The 21,814-nt window shown below is 48.7% G+C and overlaps 9 protein-coding genes across 9 annotated transcripts; 6 read left to right on the forward strand and 3 right to left on the reverse strand.

The window, feature by feature from the left end:
* Positions 1-1,467: 1,467 nt before the first annotated feature.
* On the forward strand, positions 1,468-4,641 carry DEU56DRAFT_729669 (uncharacterized protein; the record flags this gene model as incomplete). The annotated part of the gene is made up of 9 exons (XM_041348113.1): positions 1,468-1,586; positions 1,642-1,886; positions 1,940-2,145; positions 2,192-2,581; positions 2,642-2,787; positions 2,851-3,227; positions 3,280-3,502; positions 3,555-3,877; positions 3,926-4,641. 9 exons carry the CDS (start codon positions 1,468-1,470, stop codon positions 4,639-4,641), a joined length of 2,745 nt encoding a protein of 914 aa, XP_041212422.1.
* An 850-nt stretch (positions 4,642-5,491) lies between these two features.
* On the reverse strand, positions 5,492-7,683 carry DEU56DRAFT_908946 (N-acetylglucosaminyl transferase component-domain-containing protein; the record flags this gene model as incomplete). The annotated part of the gene is made up of 12 exons (XM_041357054.1): positions 5,492-5,545; positions 5,596-5,657; positions 5,707-5,821; positions 5,874-6,013; positions 6,064-6,270; positions 6,328-6,457; positions 6,508-6,622; positions 6,680-6,782; positions 6,831-7,050; positions 7,112-7,301; positions 7,349-7,515; positions 7,582-7,683. 12 exons carry the CDS (start codon positions 7,681-7,683, stop codon positions 5,492-5,494), a joined length of 1,605 nt encoding a protein of 534 aa, XP_041212423.1.
* A 52-nt stretch (positions 7,684-7,735) lies between these two features.
* On the forward strand, positions 7,736-8,717 carry DEU56DRAFT_56251 (signal transducer). The gene is made up of 4 exons (XM_041346823.1): positions 7,736-7,946; positions 8,011-8,066; positions 8,133-8,330; positions 8,384-8,717. Exons 1-4 carry the CDS (start codon positions 7,895-7,897, stop codon positions 8,672-8,674), a joined length of 597 nt encoding a protein of 198 aa, XP_041212424.1. The 5' UTR covers positions 7,736-7,894; the 3' UTR covers positions 8,675-8,717.
* DEU56DRAFT_781294 (PIG-X) lies at positions 8,382-9,476 on the reverse strand. The gene is made up of 3 exons (XM_041352022.1): positions 9,083-9,476; positions 8,745-9,027; positions 8,382-8,685 (listed from the first exon to the last, which is right to left on the reverse strand). Exons 1-2 carry the CDS (start codon positions 9,441-9,443, stop codon positions 8,771-8,773), a joined length of 618 nt encoding a protein of 205 aa, XP_041212425.1. The 5' UTR covers positions 9,444-9,476; the 3' UTR covers positions 8,382-8,685; positions 8,745-8,770.
* On the forward strand, positions 9,477-12,144 carry DEU56DRAFT_781303 (bifunctional 6-phosphofructo-2-kinase fructose-2,6-bisphosphate 2-phosphatase). The gene is made up of 14 exons (XM_041352023.1): positions 9,477-9,742; positions 9,823-9,914; positions 9,971-10,074; positions 10,121-10,141; positions 10,190-10,242; positions 10,289-10,431; positions 10,478-10,505; positions 10,564-10,915; positions 10,963-11,091; positions 11,142-11,270; positions 11,338-11,490; positions 11,600-11,724; positions 11,805-11,928; positions 11,985-12,144. Exons 1-13 carry the CDS (start codon positions 9,576-9,578, stop codon positions 11,920-11,922), a joined length of 1,614 nt encoding a protein of 537 aa, XP_041212426.1. The 5' UTR covers positions 9,477-9,575; the 3' UTR covers positions 11,923-11,928; positions 11,985-12,144.
* Positions 12,145-12,154: 10 nt separating this feature from the next.
* On the forward strand, positions 12,155-14,738 carry DEU56DRAFT_781310 (P-loop containing nucleoside triphosphate hydrolase protein). Its single transcript, XM_041352024.1, has 10 exons — positions 12,155-12,523; positions 12,574-12,709; positions 12,763-12,880; positions 12,930-13,021; positions 13,071-13,527; positions 13,578-13,818; positions 13,869-13,928; positions 13,983-14,256; positions 14,303-14,382; positions 14,433-14,738. The coding sequence occupies exons 1-10, from the start codon at positions 12,223-12,225 to the stop codon at positions 14,528-14,530; spliced, it is 1,857 nt and encodes a 618-aa protein (XP_041212427.1). The 5' UTR covers positions 12,155-12,222; the 3' UTR covers positions 14,531-14,738.
* A 1,091-nt stretch (positions 14,739-15,829) lies between these two features.
* Positions 15,830-16,648, reverse strand: DEU56DRAFT_869449 (uncharacterized protein; the record flags this gene model as incomplete). The annotated part of the gene is made up of 3 exons (XM_041355557.1): positions 15,830-16,267; positions 16,319-16,399; positions 16,448-16,648. The coding sequence occupies 3 exons, from the start codon at positions 16,646-16,648 to the stop codon at positions 15,830-15,832; spliced, it is 720 nt and encodes a 239-aa protein (XP_041212428.1).
* An 87-nt stretch (positions 16,649-16,735) lies between these two features.
* Positions 16,736-18,677, forward strand: DEU56DRAFT_781314 (phosphoglycerate kinase). The gene is made up of 8 exons (XM_041352025.1): positions 16,736-16,948; positions 17,006-17,051; positions 17,113-17,639; positions 17,708-17,773; positions 17,831-17,965; positions 18,014-18,135; positions 18,186-18,390; positions 18,445-18,677. Exons 1-8 carry the CDS (start codon positions 16,835-16,837, stop codon positions 18,478-18,480), a joined length of 1,251 nt encoding a protein of 416 aa, XP_041212429.1. The 5' UTR covers positions 16,736-16,834; the 3' UTR covers positions 18,481-18,677.
* A 138-nt stretch (positions 18,678-18,815) lies between these two features.
* Positions 18,816-21,410, forward strand: DEU56DRAFT_781320 (JmjC domain-containing histone demethylation protein 1). Its single transcript, XM_041352026.1, has 8 exons — positions 18,816-19,130; positions 19,195-19,553; positions 19,602-19,870; positions 19,923-19,982; positions 20,037-20,207; positions 20,265-20,328; positions 20,392-20,461; positions 20,513-21,410. The coding sequence occupies exons 1-8, from the start codon at positions 18,844-18,846 to the stop codon at positions 21,288-21,290; spliced, it is 2,058 nt and encodes a 685-aa protein (XP_041212430.1). The 5' UTR covers positions 18,816-18,843; the 3' UTR covers positions 21,291-21,410.
* The last annotated feature ends 404 nt before the right edge of the window (positions 21,411-21,814 follow it).

The following is a 21,814-nucleotide window of genomic DNA, read 5'->3' on the forward strand; positions in this document are numbered from 1 at the left end:
TGAGGGCTTCCAATTCATTTTAAGGACCGCCAACCAAAAATAGAAATCTCCGACATAACAACATCTCATTCAAGGTTGTCTGCGTGTGCCGCCGCACCACACGAAATAGCCTTGTGTTATCTCCTGCCTCTCACCATTCCATTGCCACAACAGCATTATCGTGAATATCAATGGTGTGCTTAAATTTCTATTCTTCAAAACGTGGGTACACTCGTAGTATATTATTCTATGTACTTAGTTAGACCTGACTCATGTGCTCAGATAAGTCTTCAAGATAAGACCAAAGATCCTCGGAGTTGGTAGATGAGGCTGTAGTGGTCGGACTAGGAGGTGGAGTAGGGTGTATGATTCCAACTGGCCAGAACGGTCCTCCAACAGTGGGAACTGCACGGAGCAGTCCCGTATTGTAGTGGCTCGTGTACAACTCCAGTGCGTCAGCCCAATGATCGTATCTGGCATGAGATGCGCCGCTGATTCCGTCAACGCGTGCTTTGGCGTCAAGCCTAACAAATCAATTGTGAGCAACAGCATTAAAACGTGATCAAAACATACCAGCGAAAAAAGATACCAACTTCCTGACCAACAGTTACCACATAGTATCCTTGAACTTGAGTGCCAGCAGGCAGATACAGCTCATCAGGATGGGGTGTGCACGAGGCTACAGTTGCTTGTTGAGTGGTACTGAATTGCGCAGTATCCGACTCTGCAGCTGATCGGCGATCACGATGCTTTGGCTTTGCCACATCCGAACAAGTACGTGAATGAGAAGGCGATCGTGGTGTGCGGTGTGGATCCCCAATTTTGAAAGTGACTGATTCCTAGACTGTCTTCTTTGAGTACGTCACGGAGTTAAAGCTTATATCTGACAATGGGTGAGAGATACAGCAAGACTCGGATACTGTGAAGTGAGCAAACAAAATGAACCTGAAATCTTCATTGCGCTCAGAAAATCTTCAAGTCCACCACTACTGACATTATTGCTTGCCGTGGAGCGGGAAGACTTAGTAGAGGTCGCTGTTGAATAGCGGGACCTCATGTCTTTGAGTGAAAAAGTCACTGGCGGGTGCGTAACAAGTGTTGTATCATATGTCACGTGAGTAAAGACTTACCGTGACATTGTCTATGCAAACATTGTTGATTGGTCAAGACCGAAGACATTGATGGCCCCAAGATCTTCAAGACTGCACAATCGGACTGGACTATCCAGTCAAAAGGTCCGGCAGCTGGGTTCAACACGCGATCGGAATGGTCGTCGGTTGGCAACTAACACTCTTGCAGGTCCTAAAGCCCTCTTGCAATGTGCTGCTCGTGCGCAGGCTCGCAAGATCGAACGTCTGGAAGGTGAGCAATTTGAATTTTTGGAATTCTTGAAAAACTCACAACCTTTTACTAGCAATGACTTTAGAACAACGCCAGGCATTACAAGCCTTGGTTGAGCGTCATGATGGTGCCGACGATGACATGAGTATGGACTTTTCGTCGGATTTCAACGAGATCTTGCGAGGAGATCAGCAACTCGAAATCAGTCACAGCGGGAGAGAGTTGGAAGACCTTGCTCAGGAGATAATGGGCGACTTCTGGAAAGGGTGAGTCCATTATTCTATGTTCCTTCTTGAACTTACCTTGGCTGCAACCATGCAGGACCACACCCAAGGGCCATGGTCCACGACGTAATGATCATCGCACACGCCGTGATCGAGTCCAACACCGTGTAGACGCATTTGATGCCCAGCTTCCGGCGATTACAGAAGCTTACCTTGAATGGAGTTTGCAGCGTGTTCGAAGTGGGACAAGACCTGGCTTTTTCCATCAAATGGCAAAGGATGCTCTCACTGAGGTAGGAGCAGACTCAGGATCATGGACTGCGACTATCGTTGATTTATTTTGTGAGTCGCTCATTTGTTTTGTCAGCTGTGAGCACCTCACGGCATTGTGATAGGCGCTGAGAAGGTAACTCTCACCCTCAAGGCCACCGACTCCTTTATCGCTTCTGCCCTCGTTCGTCAGGGTGTAATCCCTTGTTCTCCGATCTCTCCATCTGTTGCTGTGACAGTGGATGCCCTTGAGTTCTACCGAATCGCACATCTACGTGACCTGCATTTCTCGATGCAAGCATTTGCCAAGACTCTTTGTGATTTGCATGCGGTACATTTTTGGCCCTCTGTCTCACTAATTATTGACAAGACTTAAGGTTGAATATCGTCGCTACCTCTCACGTCAACTGACCATAGCGTTTGATCTATATCTACAGGTCCGCTCAAGTGTTGATGCACTCGTGGCTGAAGTCCTTAATCGCAACACGCCTGATTGGCGCCTCAAGCATGCATGTCCATCATGCACTTATACATTGGCGGACGAAGATCAACTCACATTCAAGCTCCTGTACGCCATGGATGGCAACGACTCGTTGAAGCGCATTCTTCAGCGAACGCTTGGTGTAGATGACGAGGACACTCAGTCATCTGAACTCCCCACAACGCAACAAGTCCGAGGTGACCGATATCTCCCTCGCGACTATGTCAACAGTTGGGGAAATGGTCGTCAAGAAGAGGCAAACACTACTATAGGCACCGATGACACAGTGCGTGCCACATGGAGTACTTTTTTTTTTCATTCAATGCTTATGTTGTAACATCAGGAGAATCCGTGTGCAGGACGATGGAAAAACATGGATGACGAAAAGACTAAACGGATGTGGGGAGTGTATGATGAAACAGGTATATTTATTGCCGTCTGCCACCATGGCTTTAGTCTGGTGATGGCTGATATGGTACAGAGCAGGGAATTGTGAGTTGCATCTTCTCCAATGTTCAATCATTAACTAACAGCTTCAATCATCTCTTATGTCAGGGCAAAATATCCACTTGCTGTGGTTTCGAAGCTTCTCGACACATTTGGTAGCGACCTCGGTGGTGGATACGACATCGGATGTCAATTCAAGACAACGCTCGACAACAGTTCATTGGGTACCCGTGCACAATCCCTCAACTACACATCGCTGGTCGGTGCTTTTCACGGGCACGCTCACAAACGGCTTTGTCAGCTCGACCACCTCGCAACGTATGTTTCTGGTCTAGGGCTCGAAGACTTGGAGACATGTGAACGTACCTTCTCGAAGTCAAATGCATTAGCGTCGACAATGCGCTATGCCAGCATCTTCCACCGTCAGCAAGGTATTACAAATTATTTTGAACACAATGATGACTATGAGGTGTACGCGAATTTATGTACGTATTTCGCTCTCAATTGTACCGGAGTGTGTTCTAACTAGTCTCACAGCAAATTTTCTGTACCATAACTACAAGCAAGCCCTCGATATCATTTGTGACAGCCAAATAACGCTACCGAAGCTCATGCAAGATATCAACGTTACCGAGGAATCTACTTTCGATGAGTGGTTGAAAGAGGAGAAAGTTTACCTCCAGGGTCTTTGCACCGAGCCCGAGCTCGAGACGTTGCAGATGGAGTATTGGCAGAAGTTGGTCAATCTGAGCGCCAGCAAGTAAGCTTCTTGGATTCCACACTAAGCCACTGACTCACTCTTAATTTTACAGGAACGAACTGGATACTGCCAGCTCACTGTGGGCTATGTCCACACCTTCAAATGCCCATAGCTTGGCATCCGACGAGAGCGCGACAAGACGGCTTGAGACGACCAGAAGGCATGCCCTGGAGAATTTTGAGAAGGACTTGGGAGTCGTGCAAGAGCTTGAACAAAAACTCGGGATCTTGCATCGCTGGACACCCGAAGACGCCGACTGGCAAAACGCAGGACGTCTCATTGCTAACCGAAAATACCAGCGCTCGCTTGACCAGTTGGAAGGCCTCATTGTGGCACGGATTTTCGAGCTCACCAAAATGAATAGGTCTGGCACGGGTGAGTCTTTCCTTCACACTACTGCCACTGCTAATCAAAATTTTATAGGCTATAAGATGCGCAAACACATCGCCAAGGCATTGCAAACTCGTTCTATGGCAATCAGGAATGCTCTTGACCGCTATAACGCTGCAGTGCGTGCATTGTCCCCTCCACGCCGGATGTTGAAATGGGAGGAGGTGGTGGAGTATGCATTTCTTGCAGACTTCGACCTCCTTCGTGACTCACGTTCCGACGTCTCACAACGGCAATGGGCAACGCCAGCAGCTCGCCAAGCCACTGACTTATATTTCAAACACTGTCGTGCTAAAGAAGAGATCACCCGACTCAATGTTGAGGTGCGCTGCCTTGCCTCATATATACATGATGAGGATCACTACCTTCGCGAGTGTCAGCAACAAGCGGAGGCCTTTAGTCCAGCTCTCGCACATCAGATCAGTTTGCGGCGGCAAGCCCGAGGCAGGTTCAACTTTTGTCACATCAAACACTTGCAAGACATCGCCAGACTTCCTGGGTTCTCTGGCACCATTGTCCCTGGAGTGTGTGTCCTTAGAGGCACCGGAGAGAGTACAAGCCTACCGCACGCCAGCATTCCTGCAAGGCTGACATCCCTGACACCCAACACCCTCATTTCCTCCTCCAGCTTGAAGCCGCTTGCTACAGAGTCCGCGGATGATCTTGACGATAACGAAGAGGAACTAATGAATATGGAGGAGGCTGCCGAAGCCCTACAGAACGTTCTGCATATCGCCATGGACTCATGAGTTGGTTGGAGTGGGTGGGAAGGACTTATTCATTACTACTTTGATACGTAGTTTAAGCTTACCGTGTACCACCTGCTCTTTATGTACCTGCTACGCCCTATGCAATGCAAAAAACGCGCCACAAATTGACCCAGGTATGAGCGAGAACGACGTGCTCGCTGTGCGCAACAGCGAGCACGAAGGGCGGACATTGCCGGCGTCAGGAACGGACATTGTTACCCGGCGGTATCTCTAATTATAGCCACGGCTACCGTTACCACACACCGCTGGGCAAAGAAACTGCAAGTCCCTGGGAATATATATTGAACAATTATTGAACCAAGCCCTGGTTCACTATATCCAGTACTACTTAGAGGTGCGGAGGGCCCGGTCTATCACTACTAATTACAGTACTTACGTGGGAGTCACAGGTGTGATTATCATATCTGTCATCTCTTTCCACAATCTGAGACAATCTATTTTTGTTACAATAATATATATTTGGTGCTCATACTGGTGTTTGAACCCAACAGGAGGCATTTTGACACCCCCAAGGTCATGCCAATAAGGACCTTTGGGGGAACCCCCCCCCCCCCCCTCCCCCCCTCTTGTTCAGCATTTCCCAAGCAGGTACCCCTTGCCAAAGTCATTAAGTTACTTATTGGGTAGCCCAGGTGACCAGGACCTTGTTTAGGTCCAGGAACACACTTTACAGAGTTGTCATGTAGTGCTATGGATATGTTCTCGGGATGGTATCGAGAACTCGACCCGACATAACATACCACACGAGACGAAAAGGATGATAATGATTTGCCAATCGCCTCCATAGCTCCACTGTCTTCCATGTTAAGATGCAATTTTACCGACCACATTAGGGAGACGCACCATACTGGCTGAAAGTGACAGCAAGAGGCAATGGGTGGCTCTGTGAAACAGAACTACTAAGTATCGCAATCACGAGAAAGTATGGCCCACCTCGACAGAAACATCTACGCCATTTCCGCCCTTGGTTGATTTCACCCTCATATAAAGGTCACCTAGGGTTTTTCCTTCAGTGCATACACCGACTAGTCCTAAGTCACTAACCAGGTGATCGCTGTGAATCTTTGACTCTCAGCATCAATGCAAAAAGTGGAAAATAATTCATGAACGCAAGCGCCGTCTCCAAACTCGCATACACTAAGATGGTCGAGACACGCATCTAGTACCCAAGTGAGTTAACATACGCCACCAATATTGATGCTAAGACTCACTGTAGCGAATAGAATGTAGTACACCAGAACGGTAGGAAAGAGATAAGCGACGAGAGTGAAGAGAATAGTCCCAAAAAGTAGCTGATCAACATCGTAGTCCCAAGGATCTGTCCGATTCCTTAGGACGTTTTGTCGTCGCCCTTGATTGTGTTATTGCTAGCTCTCATTATAAAATCGCGGAAGGCCTCACCTCGAAAAAGATTCCAAAGCGACGCCACCAAGCGTAACAAATGGCCATACACGGTCACCGAGACCAAATAGCACAGTTGTACATGTGCCGTAAAGACGCAGATGATATCACACGCCATGGCGAGCGCCATCGTCACCCCAAATACACTCCCAAGTTCAAGTGCACTGAATAACATGGGAAGGAGAGGTATGACGATCCGGAAAATTCCTGTACACCAATGAGGATTGTGCAGAATATCATGCAGAGCCGCGCGTCAATACGCACTATTCCAAAGCGCGATCAATCCCATGAAGCTGTGCGAGTAGAATCGGCTGAGCTCGGTGTTGAGCTTTAGGCCGGCAGGCCAGCTGTCTAGCCACAGAAGGATCTGTCGTATTTCATGGACGGCCTTATCCTAGACATTTATGTCAGAAAGAGTATGGTGCAATGTTCAACACTTCGGACCTCGAAGGTGAGCTTGAAAAAGTGCAGAAAAGCCTCTGGGTCCTGACGTAAAAACTGACGAAGCGCGATCCCAATGATGAGATCATTCAAAATGATCCAAAGGGTGTTGTAAAACCTTTGAAAAAATAAATTTGAGCGTGTTGAACTAAAAGTATCGAACAAGGACCCGCACTCAATATATTGAGAAGACTTGAGGCCCACGTCCCCATTTGGAACAGCTTGCACACCACGGAGCAAGCGACGCAACTTCCTCGCCCTGAATTCAATCTGCTGGACTGGGTGCAAGCTGAGCATCAGATCCCGGTAAATAACACAATGCCTACCTATGATGCTAAATTCTCTCGAATAGATGAAGACAAAGGACGTGACACGCCAGAAAAGATTAGTCGAACTTTCGATTCTGTCGATTAAACATTGGATTTTCTTATCGATAGCCGTAAACGTTGAAAAATCTTGAAAGCGAGCATTGGACTCTTGGATGACGGTAGTCTGAGCACGTTGCTCATGCTCTAGGAAGTGCTCGAGAGATTTCGCAGAGTTCCACTACAGCAGGCAAGCTTCAGCAAATGGCGCGGGTAATTATTGGAAAACATGCTTGATTGACGAGAATCTGCCCTGTATTCGACGCGCTTTGCGATGGCGGTGTCGCGATATGAGAAAAATCGTGCTTCAAGCTCGAGCGCAAGACCTCATCCTCAAGATCGAAAAGATGTGTTCCATTCGAACCCAAGGCATAAAACCTCAAAGAATTTGTATCATGACGATGGTAGTATATGTATGCAGTAGAGCATGCCCTGATATCAAAGTCAGTTGTATATCGGACACGAGAGGAGCATCAAACCGTGAGGGGCCGCAGAACATTTCGACATCCGGTAGGGGGTATGATGACCTCACGAACGAGCTGAATAGACAACGTCCGAGAACGCGTGGAGTACCGCAAGTTTTAATCAGGGCTTGGGCTTCCTCGGAACGAGCGACACGTTGGAGTAGAGCGTCTGCATGTGAGTCCTGTGCGGGGGCAATCACTGATTACGACAAAGTTCAAACCGCAAATATTGTGACCATCTGACGCACCTCCTCGACATCTAGTACACCCGCTACACATAGTGCGGGATGGTCCCACCCGTAGCAGAACCCGCTCCTTACGACATCGCATGGCCAGAAAATAGATGACATGCATCCTTGTAGATTGCAAGGGCTGTTCATGTACCTTCGTCATCACGTGACCAGTGGTGCATTGGGACAACGCGTTTGGAATTGTCCGCTTTGAACGAGCAACGAATTAAGACTTCCTGAAGACTTCCTTTATCTGTTCCAGCTCGCTGTCCATCCCGTCCCTAATCTCTTTATCCATTGCTCACCCGAATCATAATTCTATCCGCTGCCAATGGACTCCCGAAGACCCGACATGAAGAAGAAGCTGGTGGTGGTTGGAGATGGTGCGCGGACCCTTGCCCTTGTCTCTTCAGTGTCCGTGCCCACGCTCAATCCACTACACTCAAGGCGGATGCGGGAAGACTTGTCTCCTCATCGTATACGCAGAGAATAGATTTCCTGAGGTATGCATGAGTTACGCCTGTCGCCCATTCATATGTACTCATTCAGTCGTCCACGTATGACTGCAGTCTTACATACCCACTGTATTCGAAAACTATGTCACGCAAATCCAATTCGACGGCAAACTGGTAGAGCTAGCACTTTGGGACACCGCAGGGCAGGAAGAATACGACCGACTACGACCACTATCCTATCCCGAATCCGACGTCATCCTGATCGTGTTCTCTATCGATTTTCCTGTCTCGCTCGGAAATGTGCAAGATAAGGTATGTCGCTGACCAGCGCGTCAAGCCCAGTCATGTTGACCAAAAATTCCCAGTGGTACCCTGAAGTTGCCCACTTTTGCGAAGGAACACCTCTTATCCTCGTTGGAACTAAGACTGACCTGCGGCGGGACGAACAAACACGGCGCATGCTTGGCGCGCAGGGTCAGGTGCCAGTGACACCTGAGCAAGGTGGCACGGTGGCACGAGAAATCGGTGCCAAGTACATTGAGTGCTCAGCAAAGACAGGAAGTGGTGTGCAAGACGTGTTCAACCTTGCATTACGAGAGAGTATGAAGGGACGCTGGGGGAAGATGGTGAAGCAACGACGGTGTGTGATCGTGTAGGGGAGCGGTCGCTGATCACGTTCACGCGTTTCATTGGTTGGTGTGGTTATGGGACTAATATTGCACTCGCCGTTCTATACTCTGTGCTAAAAAGAGCTATTGCATCTTGAGGTGTGCAGAATGGAGGATTTTGGAGAGTGTCCTTGAACAGTGCTTGGCAATGTAGACAAAGGCAAGGAGGGTAACAGTCGCAGTACATAACTCGATATAGAGGATGTGATTGATGTTGCCGACAGGAACGTCGAATGAGATATGCGATGAAGTTGTATGTTGAAGGATTTTAAACTGAGTGGAGGAATTGAGCATGTGGAATTTGGGTGACTGGGGCGGGAGTGCGCTGTGGAGTGATTTGTCTTTTTTAACAACAAAAAGTAAGATTTGGGCGACAGAAGATAGTTTGAAACGTACATGAGGAAGGACAAGCCCAGAAACAAGTCGGAGGAGGGAGCTGGATGATGTGACGTAGATTACCCTCGCGCGGCATACCGTACCTAACATGGAGAGGCACGTCCACCATGACCAAGTCTGTCTCCGGCTTAACGGCGACCAGCAGCCAGCCAGATTCATTCGCTACCCCCGACGTGGGTAGCTCCAGATCCGTATTTCCCGCAAATTGGAAGTGGAGTCTATGGTCATCGAGCTCAAACGAGTCAACGATAATGTCGGGCGGGAGTTCGTGGAGGACAAACAAGTTGCATGCTGCATACTCATGCCGTGCATGGAGAGGAATTTCAGTTGAAAGCGTTGAATGAAAACCTTTTGCTTGCATGGTCGACGTCCAGTTGCATGAGGCACGTGCTTGAAGTTCAGATCATCAAGTTATCATATCACCAGGAGTCGATCAAGATTCAAGACAGTACTTGAGAGTCACAATCACTGCTTAAGCTTACTTTTCAGCGCCATGGATCATCCGCACGAAGATCACAACAGAGTTCACTTTCCCATTATCTCCTCAGAGCTTACCGCAGCCCTCGGTGCCATCGAAGACATGGCAGACAATACAGACGCCGTCCCAGACAGTGTCGTTCGCGGCCGTCCACCTGCCATATTTCGTGCTGGTGGGCCAATGTCAGTCCTCAGTCCTCTATCTATCTGATTTTGTGCTCTCATCTCTAAGCTATAAATTGACGATTGGACATCTTGCACAGGCTAAAGCAATTCGACGAGTCCACTGCCTCCAGTCGGAAAGGCTCTCAGGCCCCGACACCCCCACGCTCCGTCGTTGGTATCGGGAACAAAGGTTCGTCTTGTCACGCCCCTCTTGTTCCTCACTCATTTATCATTCTATCATGCAAGTCGCCAAACCAGACTACTCCGAAGCAAAGATCGTCCTTGCGATGGTAGGATTGCCCGCCCGTGGCAAATCCTACCTCAGCAACAAGCTCATGCGTTATCTCAAGGTTCACCCTTCTCCCTGTCATCAGACATCCTACTTACCCTCCCTAGTGGCTAGAGTATGACGTACAGGTCTGCTACCCTTGTCCTCAGGCTAATAAGATACTTACAGTCAATTAGGTCTTCAATGTTGGTCAACTTCGCCGCTCACGCGCGCACCACAAAGCTCAGCAGTACGTAGTGTTTCTTCGTCCATTCTATACACTTCACCTCTTGCAGGAGTGGCATCCTCGAAGATCACACTTCTAGCTACTTTAGCCACAACAACGTAGAAGCCACCAAGCTTCGCGAGCAGCTCGCAGAAGACAGCCTCGAGATGCTCATTAGATGGCTGAAAAGGGGCGGCAACGTCGCCATACACGGTATATTTTCCCTCTCCACTCCAGTCATACCATTCACACCCTTCAGACGCAACCAACAGTACCCGTATGAGACGGTACGCCCACCATTCAACGTGATCATCTCCCAGCAATAGCTAATCCCTCCTCACTCAGCGCCAAAATCTCCGCCCGCGTTGCCAAAGAAAAGGGCATGTCCGTCATCTTCCTCGAGTCCATATGCAACGATCCCGCTGTCATTGCCGCCAACGTTGCCCTCAAGGTATCCTCCGGCGACCCGGACTACAAGGACCTTCCCCGTGAGGTGGCTGAACGGGACTTCCTCCGCCGCATCAAGGAGTACGAGGCCGTCTACGAGACCATCACTGAACCCCACCTTAGCTATCTGCGAATCACAGATGTTGGCAATGAAGTCACGCTCAGCAGAATCAATGGTTACTTGCAAAGCCGCATTGCCTTTTATTTAATGAATCTGCATGTGAAGCCACGCAACATATTTCTTTCCAGAGTGCGTCTTTTGAAAATTTAGAAACTTTGACTCAAGTCTTGTTGTAGCACGGCGAAAGCCAATTCAACGTCGACGGCCGGATTGGCGGGGACTCACTACTTTCAGAACGCGGTCTTGCATACGCTCACGCGCTCCCTGAGCTCGTACGAAACAACATTGGGGATGCACCACTTATTGTACTTGTCTACTTCTGGTCATGATACAGAACTTTATCTCAAACGTACAGGTCTGGACTTCGACCCTTCAACGCACGATCCAAACCGCTGGAGAACTTCCCTATCCCAAGCTTACTTGGAAATCTCTTGATGAACTCGACGCCGGCGTCTGTGACGGTATGACTTACGAGGAGATTGAGGTGCATACCGCTTTCTGTCAATGCTTCTTACTTGACATTTTAATACAATTTCCTTTTCGCACTTCAGCAAGCCTACCCCGAAGATTTTGCCAACCGTGATGAAGATAAATTCAACTATCGTTACCGAGGCGGCGAGTCCTACCGAGATGTTGTCGTGCGCCTCGAGCCTGTCATCATGGAACTTGAGCGGCAGGAAAACATATTGATCTTTGGACATCAAGTACGTGTGGATTCCCGCCTCTAGAACACAGCCTCGCTATATTCAAATTTATGCCCTGATTCTGCTACGTTCAATTCATGGTAATAATTTGTGCTGACTATTACGGCAGGCAATCCTCCGTTGCCTCTACGCGTACTTTCACGATCTCCCACAAGCTGATCTGCCTTACATCAATGTACCGTTGCATACCGTAATCAAACTCACTCCGAAGGCATATGGTTGCGATGAGGCACGGTGAGATTTTCCTCTTCAATTTCCCCTTCATTTTTCCTCCACCTGCTTTCTCTGCATTTCGAAGAACTTACAAGCCACAGGTACACTCTCCCTATCGACGCCGTCGACACGCACCGCCCCAAACCAGGGTCTACCGTTTCGCAGCCCGATGTAGTACCAGCATCGACGAAGAGGGAATATTTCGGGACCAATGCATAGCATTTTGTAAGTAGTTGAGCAGTCACTTCTGGCGTCGATCATTTGTCGCGAACGTTCACTAGGGAGCCAGAGACAACAATTGTTGAGAGTTTGAAAAGAGCATGACGATGATGTGTTTTTTTGGGAGAGCAAATAGAATTTTTTTAATAGATACCTGTAACCTGATTACTTTCTGGTCGGCGGCTGTGCTACCGCCAAGTATGCAAGTCACGTGTTACTTCATTTCTGACCAGGACCTTGAAGTTCTTGTATTGAATACTGGCATTAACTTACCAACTACTAGTACTTATCACGGCTGACATGGAATCAGCACCCAAACGACGTCGCATCTCGCGCTCTCCGTCACCAACGTACAAATTCGATGACGATGATGATGACTATGTACCCTACGTTCCTGTAGCCCAACGACGAGAAGCCAAGCTCGCAAAACTTTCTTCGTTAAACACCGTTTCTGACAGGACGAAAGCAAAGAAGCAGCTAGAAGAACTACTAGAGCGCGAAGATGCAGAGAGGGAAGAGGAACGTCAACGCGAGAAGGCACGGAAGGAGAGGCCATTGCTCATGGAGGCACAGGAAGTGCATGAGCGCAAAGCTGCAGAGAGTGCGTATCTTAATGAGTTGCGAGTTGGATGCTTACTAATATCGTCACAGATGCAAAGAAGACTGAAGTAGAAAAAGCAGATGAGGCAGATGCAGAAATACTCGCAGCCATAGCAAGTCGCAGGAAGCTCGCATCTGATCTAGAGCTCGCGAAAGGCATATCGTACACAGACTCTCTTGCGACGTCGTGAGATTTGCACTATTGAGTGGAGAACGAATGCATTCTAACGTGCGCTACAGATGGCGGCCGCCGAAATATGTTCGAGAGCGCACAGATGAGCAGCATCGACGACTGCGAGAGAAATACCACATCATTGTGGATGGAGAAGACATACCTCCTCCTATCGAGCACTTTTCTGTATTTATTGATGGTCATCTCAGTCAACCCTGAACTGATTATTTTATAGGACATGAAGATACCAGAATCGATGCTGCAATTTCTCAAGTCCAAGAAAATCACTACACCAACACCTATCCAATTACAAGGGATACCCACTGCGTATGATCTCCCGCACTACTTTATCAAATCCCTTTGACCAAACTCGTAGATTTGCGGGCCGAGATATGATTGGCATTGCTTTCACTGGTTCCGGCAAAACCCTCGCCTTCTGCCTTCCGTTGATCATGCTCGCACTGGAAGAAGAGACGAAGCTCCCATTTGTTCGTGGAGAAGGCCCAGTAGGTGTCGTTCTCTGTCCCTCGCGCGAGCTGGCTACACAGACATATGAAAATGTGCTTGCCTGGACAGGCGCACTGGCGAGGGATGGGAAGTATCCACAGCTCAATACACTCCTCTGTATTGGCGGCATATCAATGGGCGAACAAAGTCACGTGCTCAACAAGGGCCTTCACATCGTGGTAGCGACTCCTGGCCGTCTCATTGACATGCTGGAGAAGCGAAAATTCACATTTAACAACACCAAATTTTTGTGCATGGATGAGGCAGATCGTATGATTGATCTGGGCTTTGAGGACGACGTACGGAACATCATGAGCTTTTTCAAGGTATGCATTGGTGATTGTTTATTGGCTTTCGTTTATCCATTATGTTATAGCGACAACGGCAAACCTTGCTTTTCTCCGCGACAATGCCCCGAAAGATTCAAGATTTTGCGCAGCAGTCCTTGATCAAACCTGTTCTTGTGAATGTCGGCCGTGCTGGCGCCGCTAATTTGGATGTTCTTCAGGTGGTGGAGTACGTTAAACAGGAAGCGAAGATGGTTTATTTGTTGGAGTGCCTTCAGAAAACTGCTCCTCCAGTTATAATCTTTAGCGAGAACAAAAATGAAGTTGATGGTAGGCTACTATCCTCTCTTTCACACGTCGAGGGTCTCATCTTATTCTAGATATACAAGAATATCTCTTGCTGAAGGGTGTCGAGGCTGTGGCAATTCACGGTTCAAAGAGTAATCATTATCTCTTCGTCGCTAATCATGGAGATGCTCACACTTGTTTTTTAGCCCAAGAGGAACGGCAATATGCTATCAAATCGTTTAAGTCCGGCGCTAAAGACGTTATGGTTGCGTCGGGTGTCGCCTCCAAGGGCCTTGACTTCAACGATATTCAACACGTCATCATCTTCAGCATGCCCAAAGAGATCGAGGACTATGTACATCAAATTGGCCGTACGGGGCGTAGCGGAAAGACTGGCATAGCTACGACGTTTGTGAATATGACAACACCAGAGCAGACACTTCTAGATCTGAAGTATTTGTTGATGGAGGCTGGACAGAAGTATGCTGCCTGTCTTCCTCCAATGTATCTTACTGACATGTGACAGGGTTCCACCGTTCTTGCGGACCATCGAAGATCCTCGAGCAGCACAGGGCGGCTCGCTCAAAGGTTGTCCGGTTTGTGGAGGTATGCATAATATTTAATTAGCAAGATTTACTTGCTGACACCAGCATCAGGCCTTGGACATGGGATATCGAACTGCCCGAAGTTGGAAGATGCTCAGAGACGACAGATGGCATCGCATAGAGCTGCTGATGATGGAGGGGGTTATTGAACCTGTGTACGGGGTTCTGAATTGCATTGTCACATTTCACTGTTATCAATTCTGCAGTTATCTTCCTTGCTATCATCTTAAACGCCTCCCGCTGGCATCCGCAGTGCCTGCCTCCAAGCTACCTATGACATTCCAGGGTGCGTATTTGCTGCATACCAAGAAGCTCCGTTTGAACCTTCCTCGCTGGGAAAATTATGATATTTCTGGTAAACTTTAAACTCCTTCATCCGGTTGAGACCCATGACTTTTCTTGTGAATTCACTGAGGTAGTTCTCAATCAGGTCTAAGCTGTTCGACTTGATCGAACCTCGAGGTCTTTGCAAACGGAATGGATAAGATTTGAACCAACCAAGACGCACCATATGACTCAAAAAATAAATACAGTCCACTGCAAGGAGTAAGCACGCTTGCAAGCCAAATCAGCCCCGTGCGTTTGCTGGTCTGCCAGTCTCTTCGTTGAGTCCCTATGGACGTGCCCTTATTAACAGGATCGTCCTTTCGAACATACCTGACGACAAGGAGCATGCATATAGACATGAGAGATTCTCGAGCAATAGGGGGCAACAACTCTTTCCCGCCATGCGCTAGGCAATCCAACTGGAGAATTATAGGTTTAGAAGCGTAGCTCCATGGTCGTTCTTAAGGACGGGGGAGAGGTATGTATGGCTAAAAGACACGAAATACGAGCTGATATACACGCACGACAAGGCTGATACTGGGGAGATGCGTAAAATTCAACTGCGAAGGGGCTCGTAGAATTCTAGTGTTCGTTGAGTGCTTAAGTCGGTCGACCGTGGTGTATTGAGACCAGCATCTTACTGAAATGAACAAAAAGAACCAGGTGAGGAGGTCGAAGTAGTTCTTATTCTCCAAGTCGGAAGTGGAGTTAATGTAGAATAAGTATCGGACAGAGCTGTCTTGAAAGATTAGCCTGCGAACTATACTATACTGAGCCTGCGGCATTATTGGTGCTTACCGGTACCAGTAGCACCCTTCTCCCAAGCTGACATGTCGACATACCCGACAGGGGAAAGAAACATCATGACCACCACGCCACCATCTACTGCTCACATGATGACACGACATACTCCAGACAGATATTGTCAGGGAAACGTTACATAGCATCATATTATAAATGCTAACAAGGCAGCTAAGAAAAAATGCAGGTGAGGATAGGTCATGGGTTACAATAAGTCAACAACGCCCCTGGTTTCAAAAAGCACAAGTTGTACAGGTCATCGTCATCCGAGTCATAAGCCAAATCAAATGGTATCCATACAAAACAGAAAAAGTCCTGGATCATGAAGCAATTCCAACTGCCTCGGGTTCCCCAGACGCGGCGGGGGTAGCCTCGTTGGTGGTTGAAGTGGTATCAGCAACCTGAGTGTCATTGGCCGGGCTGGAAAATCCAGCTGCAGATGGACCTCCACGTCCGCGCCCGCGCCCTCTCGATGAACCTCCTCTGCCACTTCCTCGTCCTCTCCCTCCCCTGTGTTCAGACGGCGAGACACTTGGAGCTGCTGCAGATCCATCAGCTGTTGCAGGGTTCCTCGCCTGTTTCCAGTCAGCTGGGGACTTTCCAGAGTCCCATTCACGGTTTTGAATCTTGTCCAGTTTTCTCCGAGCATTCTGCTCACGGGTGCGGTCAACGCCCTCCTGCACTTTGCGCTGGTAGGCTTGACGCACACGGTCGGCTTCCTGGGTCTTCTTGAACGCGTCTTCGTCCGCTTGTACGTCCTAATCATACTATGTTGGTTAATTGACTTTGCGAATATGAGCGTCACTTACAATTCTGCGTTGTTTGATTTTCTCGTTCTGCTCCTTGATACGCTGCATCCGTTCAGCAAGCGCTTCTTCACTGAGTTTTTCCTATAAGATAGTTAGCAGGACATAGAATACTGTCCTAGCATTGCATACCCTCTGTGCTCCACCCGTCTTGACGCGCTCAGGGTTCACATAAGGCTTCTTTTTCTCCTTCACGTCCTTTGATTCTACATCTGCTGACTGATTTTCTAGCGCCTGTGACTCATCTGCATCAGTCTGAGGAGGTTCAGCTGTCTCTTTAATGGAAAGATTGTTGAAGTCAAGGCCAAGGGAGTTTGTGGAGGACTCAGCCATCGTGGTCGACAGCAGACGCGACCAAGGGAAACCATACTGCCGCGGAGAGGACATGGAGATGTCCATGGACAGTCCGGGGATGACGTGGGAGATCAGTGCCTAATTCAATAATCTGTCCTGATAAGATAAACGGTGCCGATAAACACTTAGATCATCGCCCCACTGATCCTAAAGTCAACGACAACCATGTCTCTCTCAAACAAGCTCTCTATCACAGATCTCGACCTCAAGGGCAAGCGCGTCCTTATCCGTGTCGACTTCAATGTTCCCATGCAGGATGGCAAAATCACTAACCCCGCTGTGAGCACTTCCCTCGTCACCCATATATACATTATACTCTTGCTGACAGGACTGTAGCGTATTGTGGCAGCGTTGCCCACCATTAAGTATGCTCTAGACAACGGTCAGTGCTATCTATGCATGCGGGGAGTGTCATTGCGAATAAAATCGTTCGATCTGTCTAGGCGCGAAGACCGTTGTCCTCATGTCCCATCTCGGCCGCCCAGATGGCAAGGTTGTCGAGAAATATTCCCTCAAACCAGTCGCTGGCGAGTTAGAGAAGCACCTCGGAAAGCCCGTAACTTTCCTCCCCGACTGTGTGGGCCCTGAGGTCGAGAAAGCCGTCAACACTGCCGAACCTGGCTCCGTCATCCTTCTCGAAAATCTCCGCTTCCATATTGAGGAGGAGGGTTCTGTCAAGAACAAAGATGGTACAAAAACTAAGGCTGACGCTGCCAAGGTGTCGGAGTTCAGGGAGGGCCTTACAAGACTCGGTGACGTCTACGTCAACGATGCCTTCGGCACAGCTCACCGCGCTCACTCGAGTATGGTCGGCGTTAAGCTGCCCCAGCGAGCCGCAGGCTTCCTTGTCAAGAAAGAGCTCGAGTACTTCGCAAAAGCTCTTGAGAACCCCGACCGGCCTTTCCTTGCTATCCTCGGAGGTGCCAAGGTGTCTGACAAGATTCAGCTGATCGAGAACATGTTGGATAAGGTGGCGTGATTTTTCTCGGCCGCAAATCGGCCGTTCATCTATTTGGTCTTCTGCGCTTGCTTGAATAGGTTAACTCTCTTATTATCTGTGGTGGCATGGCATTCACGTTCGCAAAGACATTGGACAATGTGTCCGTGAGTTATACAGGAATTTTCGATCAAGTCTGATCACTCACAACAACATTATCCAAGATTGGAGACTCCCTTTTCGACCAAGCCGGTTCTGAAAAGGTTAGGGCTCTTGTCGAAAAGGCAAAGAAGAACAATGTGAAACTGGTCTTCCCCGTCGACTATATCACGGCAGACAAGTTCGATAAAAATGCAAATGTGTGTATTTTGCCTTAGGACTGCCGTTCGTGTTGACTGTTCTTGCAGACTCGGACTGGGACTGCTGCCGAAGGCATTCCTAGTGGGTGGATGGGCCTTGATGCCGGCCCGAAGAGTCGCGAGCTGTTTCGCCAGACAGTACTCGAGGCCAAGACTATTCTATGGAACGGGTGCGTGTAATGATTCACGAAGCAATATTTTTTCCCCTCAATATCCACAGTCCTCCTGGTGTGTTTGAGTTCCCTGCTTTTGCAGAGGGCTCAAAAGCTCTCCTCGATGCAAACGTCGAAGCTGCGCAGAGGGGTGCCACAGTCATTATCGGCGGTGGTGATACCGCAACAGTCGCGGCGCTATACAACGCTGAGGACAAGATAAGTCATGTCAGTACAGGTGGAGGTGCTAGCTTGGAGCTGTTGGAGGGCAAGGTGAGAACTACGAAGTATCTCCACGGAGAACCAAGTTGGCTGATTGTCATTCAGATCCTACCTGGTGTGGCTGAGCTTAGCGAGAAGTAACTCGATGATGATACTTTATAGAGTGGTTTGTACCTTACTGCCGCATGTCAATAGAAATATGATTGAGTTGTACTATATCAGTTGTAAAACACGTATTTGAGTATAAATTCGAAAGCAGCATATGCGATCACTGTGACAGCTGAGCGCGAAGAACAATTAGTATATTGTCTGATATCAAGAGTCTGTGACTAACTGCCCTTCGAATTTTGAAGTGAAAGTCTGACTCAAACCTGGAAGTTATTTTTAGTAGCACACGGCCTAAACAGGAAACATTAGATAATCACTTAATTCGAGACTTAGGGAACTCGCGATCGACATCCTCTCAGATTTTTTGGCAACCCTTCTTAACATTATAAGCAACAAATGGCTCGAAGTCGACGTCGCATTACACGTTTAGCAACTCAAAAGTCGCCAGAGCGCTCGCCAAGCTCGTCACGTTCGTCGTTGACACCGATGGAGGACGAACCAGAGCCCACGCAGGCGGAATCTGCAGATTCCGCACCAACCAAGACAAATGAAGACGTGTGCCCATCATGCAGAGAAGGTGTGCAAGGAGAAAAGAGCAGCTGGATACGCTGTGATGCTTGCAAGACTTGGTTCCACTGGGCATGCGCAGGGGACGGCAGTGACCTTGAGTTGATTAACAAATGGTGCGCACTAATAGGCGTGGATCAAATGTGTATGGTATATTTACTACTGAATCTCATGAAACAGGTTCTGTGAGCCCTGCATGATAGAGAAGCCGTCGCGTGCGATGACGCTCAAAGTGCCTGCACGCAAGTCCTCACGGAAGCGTACACAATTGGACTACGCGAGCCTCAACGCAGGAGTCGAATCCGACCCGAGTAGATGGTTACGAGTCATCCAGAGCAAGCCGATTAAGGACGACAATTTCAAGAGAATGAAGGGTGCCGACGTGGGCCTGGAGTGGTTGGAGAACGACGAAACCGCGATGCGTGAGCCAATCGTAGTGGAGAATCCGGAGGGACTGAGAATGAAGATGCCTCCACCGGAATTCTCGGTTCAAGACGTCGCGGATGAAGTTGGTCACGAAACCCCTGTGGAGGTCATTGGTGAGTGTGTTAATTACAGAATGTCTGCGTTGCTGATGTGCAGCTTAGATGTTGCCACACAGTCAAACTCACCTGGATGGACGTTAGGGCGGTGGGCTGAGTACTATAATACAGAACCTGCAAAAAGAGACAAGATCCGCAACGTGATATCGTTGGAGATTTCAGGGACGAAACTTGCAGACCAGGTGTTACCCCCGAGACTTGTGAGAGAATTGGACTGGGTCGAAAAGTTCTGGCCGAGCACACGTAAAGGGAAGGGACATGCATACCCCAAGGTGCAGCTGTATTGTCTGATGGGCGTTGCTTCCGCATGGACAGTGAGTGATCATTGTGTTTTGTGGGTAGAGATGCTCCAAACATCGGTCATAGGATTGGCACGTAGATTTCGCTGGTTCGTCAGTGTATTACCACATACTTCGTGGATGCAAGGTCGGCCTCTAATCTGCAGGCTCCATTCGGCTGACAGGTTGGACTTCTGCCTAGGTATTCTACTTCATACGACCCACACCATCCAATTTACAAGCGTACGAAAGGTGGTCCGGGACTGAGATGCAAAGCAATGTCTGGCTAGGTGACATGGTGGACGAGGTCGTGAAGGTCACTCTTCACGCAGGCAATACGATGATAATACCAACCGGTTGGATACATGCTGTGGTGAGCACTTCTACCGACATCGCCTCCAAGGTTGTGAAAGATCAGTTGCTCCTTTAGCACACTCCTGTAGATTCTCTAGTCTTCGGCGGAAATTTCCTACACTCTTACAATATTGCAACACGTAAGTTGGCTTCTTGCCACTCTTTTGTCATGCTATGAACTGACGCTGGACACCATGACGCAGAGCTGAAAGTGATTGACATCGAGAAAGCAACGCATGTGCCGAAGAAATTCAGGTTTCCGTTGTTTGTCAAGTGAGGTTTTTTCTTCATTTCTGCCAAGCTTTCTGAGCACCGATTATTTAGGCTCTGCTGGTATGTAGGCGATAAATATTTGCGAGACCTCAAATCGAAAGAAGAGTTTCCTCCTCGTGTTCTGGAATCCCTTGAAGCTCTTGCCCGGTTTCTTGTGTCAGAATCGCAAGCCATGGAACGCGGGATGGAGGTAGCCAAACGGGAAGCCAAGGAAAACGTCCCAGGTGATCGTGTAAAGGACGCACCGGCGATGGCTCGTGAGCTGAGGTGGCGCGTGCGGCTTGCAGCAGGAGCGACGAGCGACGATGAAGACCTCGGGCGCCCTGTCAAGAAGAATATGGTGAATGGTCACAAACGGAAGCGGTCGCCTGCTGGTACAACTGTGGGCGTACAGTTCAGGAACTTCCAACCCAAAGGATGGGATGTAGTCAATGAACTACCCAGGGAGTCAGACGAACGGGTCGTGAATGTTCACCCCCCAAATACAGTAGACATGTGGGAACGAGAATGGACGGAGTGGAACAAAGAGTTTGAAGGTCAGGAGCAGGAGGAACAGGCGATCGTGGAGAAAACGAGAGATGTGATCATCAAAGTCAGGAAGACCGAAGATGGGGTGGAAAGGCAGCGGATAGAGCGGGTGATGGAGAGGTGGGTTTGGAAAGGCGTTCCTTCGAAGGCAGAAGGGGATCCCCAAGATGTTGAGATGAAGCCTATGGAAGACGAATTTGCGGGAAGCGAGGAAGTGACAAAGGAAGAAGAACAGGGGGCTGAAGTTCTTGTCACTGCTGTGCCGTTGGAGACAACTCAGGCGATGGAGGTGAACACATAGCTCGAAGCTCATTGTCTTTCTTGCATGATCAACATTGCTCTGCCCTGATCTATTAGGAGTGTTGTGTATATACTGTATATACATAATGCTGCCTATATATTGTGAGGACGATAACTGAACTTAGTGTGAATTCATTTGCCCTGGGAAATCAAGTCGGACAACCTCGGTAACGGTAAGTAAGTCTTGCTGGCAATTCTTCTTGTCTGGCATTAGCCTGCCTTTGCTGGTTGGTGTAGTCTCTGCATCGTTGTGGTCCACTCTCGTCAAGGTTTCCTTAATTCCCTTCAGTCCTGCTCAATTACTGAGACGTTTGTTTCGACAGGTTTTTCTCTGCTGTCTGTCGGCTTCTTCTTCTGCTCTGCTAATCATGTCCGACCCCGACTCATCATTGGCCTATGACCAGCCCGAATATGACTCGCAAGATCACTTGCCCGTCGAGAGTGCGCATTGGGATCACAATCGCTACGGAATTCCTCCAAACGGCCAACCAAACTGGCCGCCGGCTCAGCACGCACTACAAGATC

The sequence above is a fragment of the Suillus clintonianus genome, assembly GCF_016758775.1.
Source record: "Suillus clintonianus strain FC179 chromosome Unknown DEU56scaffold_11, whole genome shotgun sequence".
In the NCBI taxonomy this organism is placed as follows: domain Eukaryota; kingdom Fungi; phylum Basidiomycota; class Agaricomycetes; order Boletales; family Suillaceae; genus Suillus; species Suillus clintonianus.

Excerpts from the sequence above, each read along its gene's own strand:
- DEU56DRAFT_56251 (XM_041346823.1), top strand. The coding sequence starts at position 7,895 with ATGGACTCCCGAAGACCCGACATGAAGAAGAAGCTGGTGGTGGTTGGA. Across the intron at positions 7,947-8,010 it reads GCTGGTGGTGGTTGGAGATG|GCGGATGCGGGAAGACTTGT; the intron begins GTGCGCGGACCC and ends ACTACACTCAAG. Across the intron at positions 8,067-8,132 it reads CAGAGAATAGATTTCCTGAG|TCTTACATACCCACTGTATT; the intron begins GTATGCATGAGT and ends GTATGACTGCAG.
- DEU56DRAFT_781314 (XM_041352025.1), top strand. The coding sequence starts at position 16,835 with ATGTCTCTCTCAAACAAGCTCTCTATCACAGATCTCGACCTCAAGGGC. Across the intron at positions 16,949-17,005 it reads GCAAAATCACTAACCCCGCT|CGTATTGTGGCAGCGTTGCC; the intron begins GTGAGCACTTCC and ends ACAGGACTGTAG. Across the intron at positions 17,052-17,112 it reads TAAGTATGCTCTAGACAACG|GCGCGAAGACCGTTGTCCTC; the intron begins GTCAGTGCTATC and ends CGATCTGTCTAG.
- DEU56DRAFT_781320 (XM_041352026.1), top strand. The coding sequence starts at position 18,844 with ATGGCTCGAAGTCGACGTCGCATTACACGTTTAGCAACTCAAAAGTCG. Across the intron at positions 19,131-19,194 it reads CTTGAGTTGATTAACAAATG|GTTCTGTGAGCCCTGCATGA; the intron begins GTGCGCACTAAT and ends CTCATGAAACAG. Across the intron at positions 19,983-20,036 it reads ACATACTTCGTGGATGCAAG|GTATTCTACTTCATACGACC; the intron begins GTCGGCCTCTAA and ends ACTTCTGCCTAG.
- DEU56DRAFT_781294 (XM_041352022.1), bottom strand. The coding sequence starts at position 9,443 with ATGCAAGCAAAAGGTTTTCATTCAACGCTTTCAACTGAAATTCCTCTC. Across the intron at positions 9,028-9,082 it reads CTGGGCTTGTCCTTCCTCAT|ACAAATCACTCCACAGCGCA; the intron begins GTACGTTTCAAA and ends TTGTTAAAAAAG.
- DEU56DRAFT_781303 (XM_041352023.1), top strand. The coding sequence starts at position 9,576 with ATGGATCATCCGCACGAAGATCACAACAGAGTTCACTTTCCCATTATC. Across the intron at positions 10,243-10,288 it reads GCGCACCACAAAGCTCAGCA|GAGTGGCATCCTCGAAGATC; the intron begins GTACGTAGTGTT and ends CACCTCTTGCAG. Across the intron at positions 11,725-11,804 it reads TATGGTTGCGATGAGGCACG|GTACACTCTCCCTATCGACG; the intron begins GTGAGATTTTCC and ends TACAAGCCACAG.
- DEU56DRAFT_781310 (XM_041352024.1), top strand. The coding sequence starts at position 12,223 with ATGGAATCAGCACCCAAACGACGTCGCATCTCGCGCTCTCCGTCACCA. Across the intron at positions 12,881-12,929 it reads CTCCTATCGAGCACTTTTCT|GACATGAAGATACCAGAATC; the intron begins GTATTTATTGAT and ends ATTATTTTATAG. Across the intron at positions 13,819-13,868 it reads GAACAAAAATGAAGTTGATG|ATATACAAGAATATCTCTTG; the intron begins GTAGGCTACTAT and ends ATCTTATTCTAG.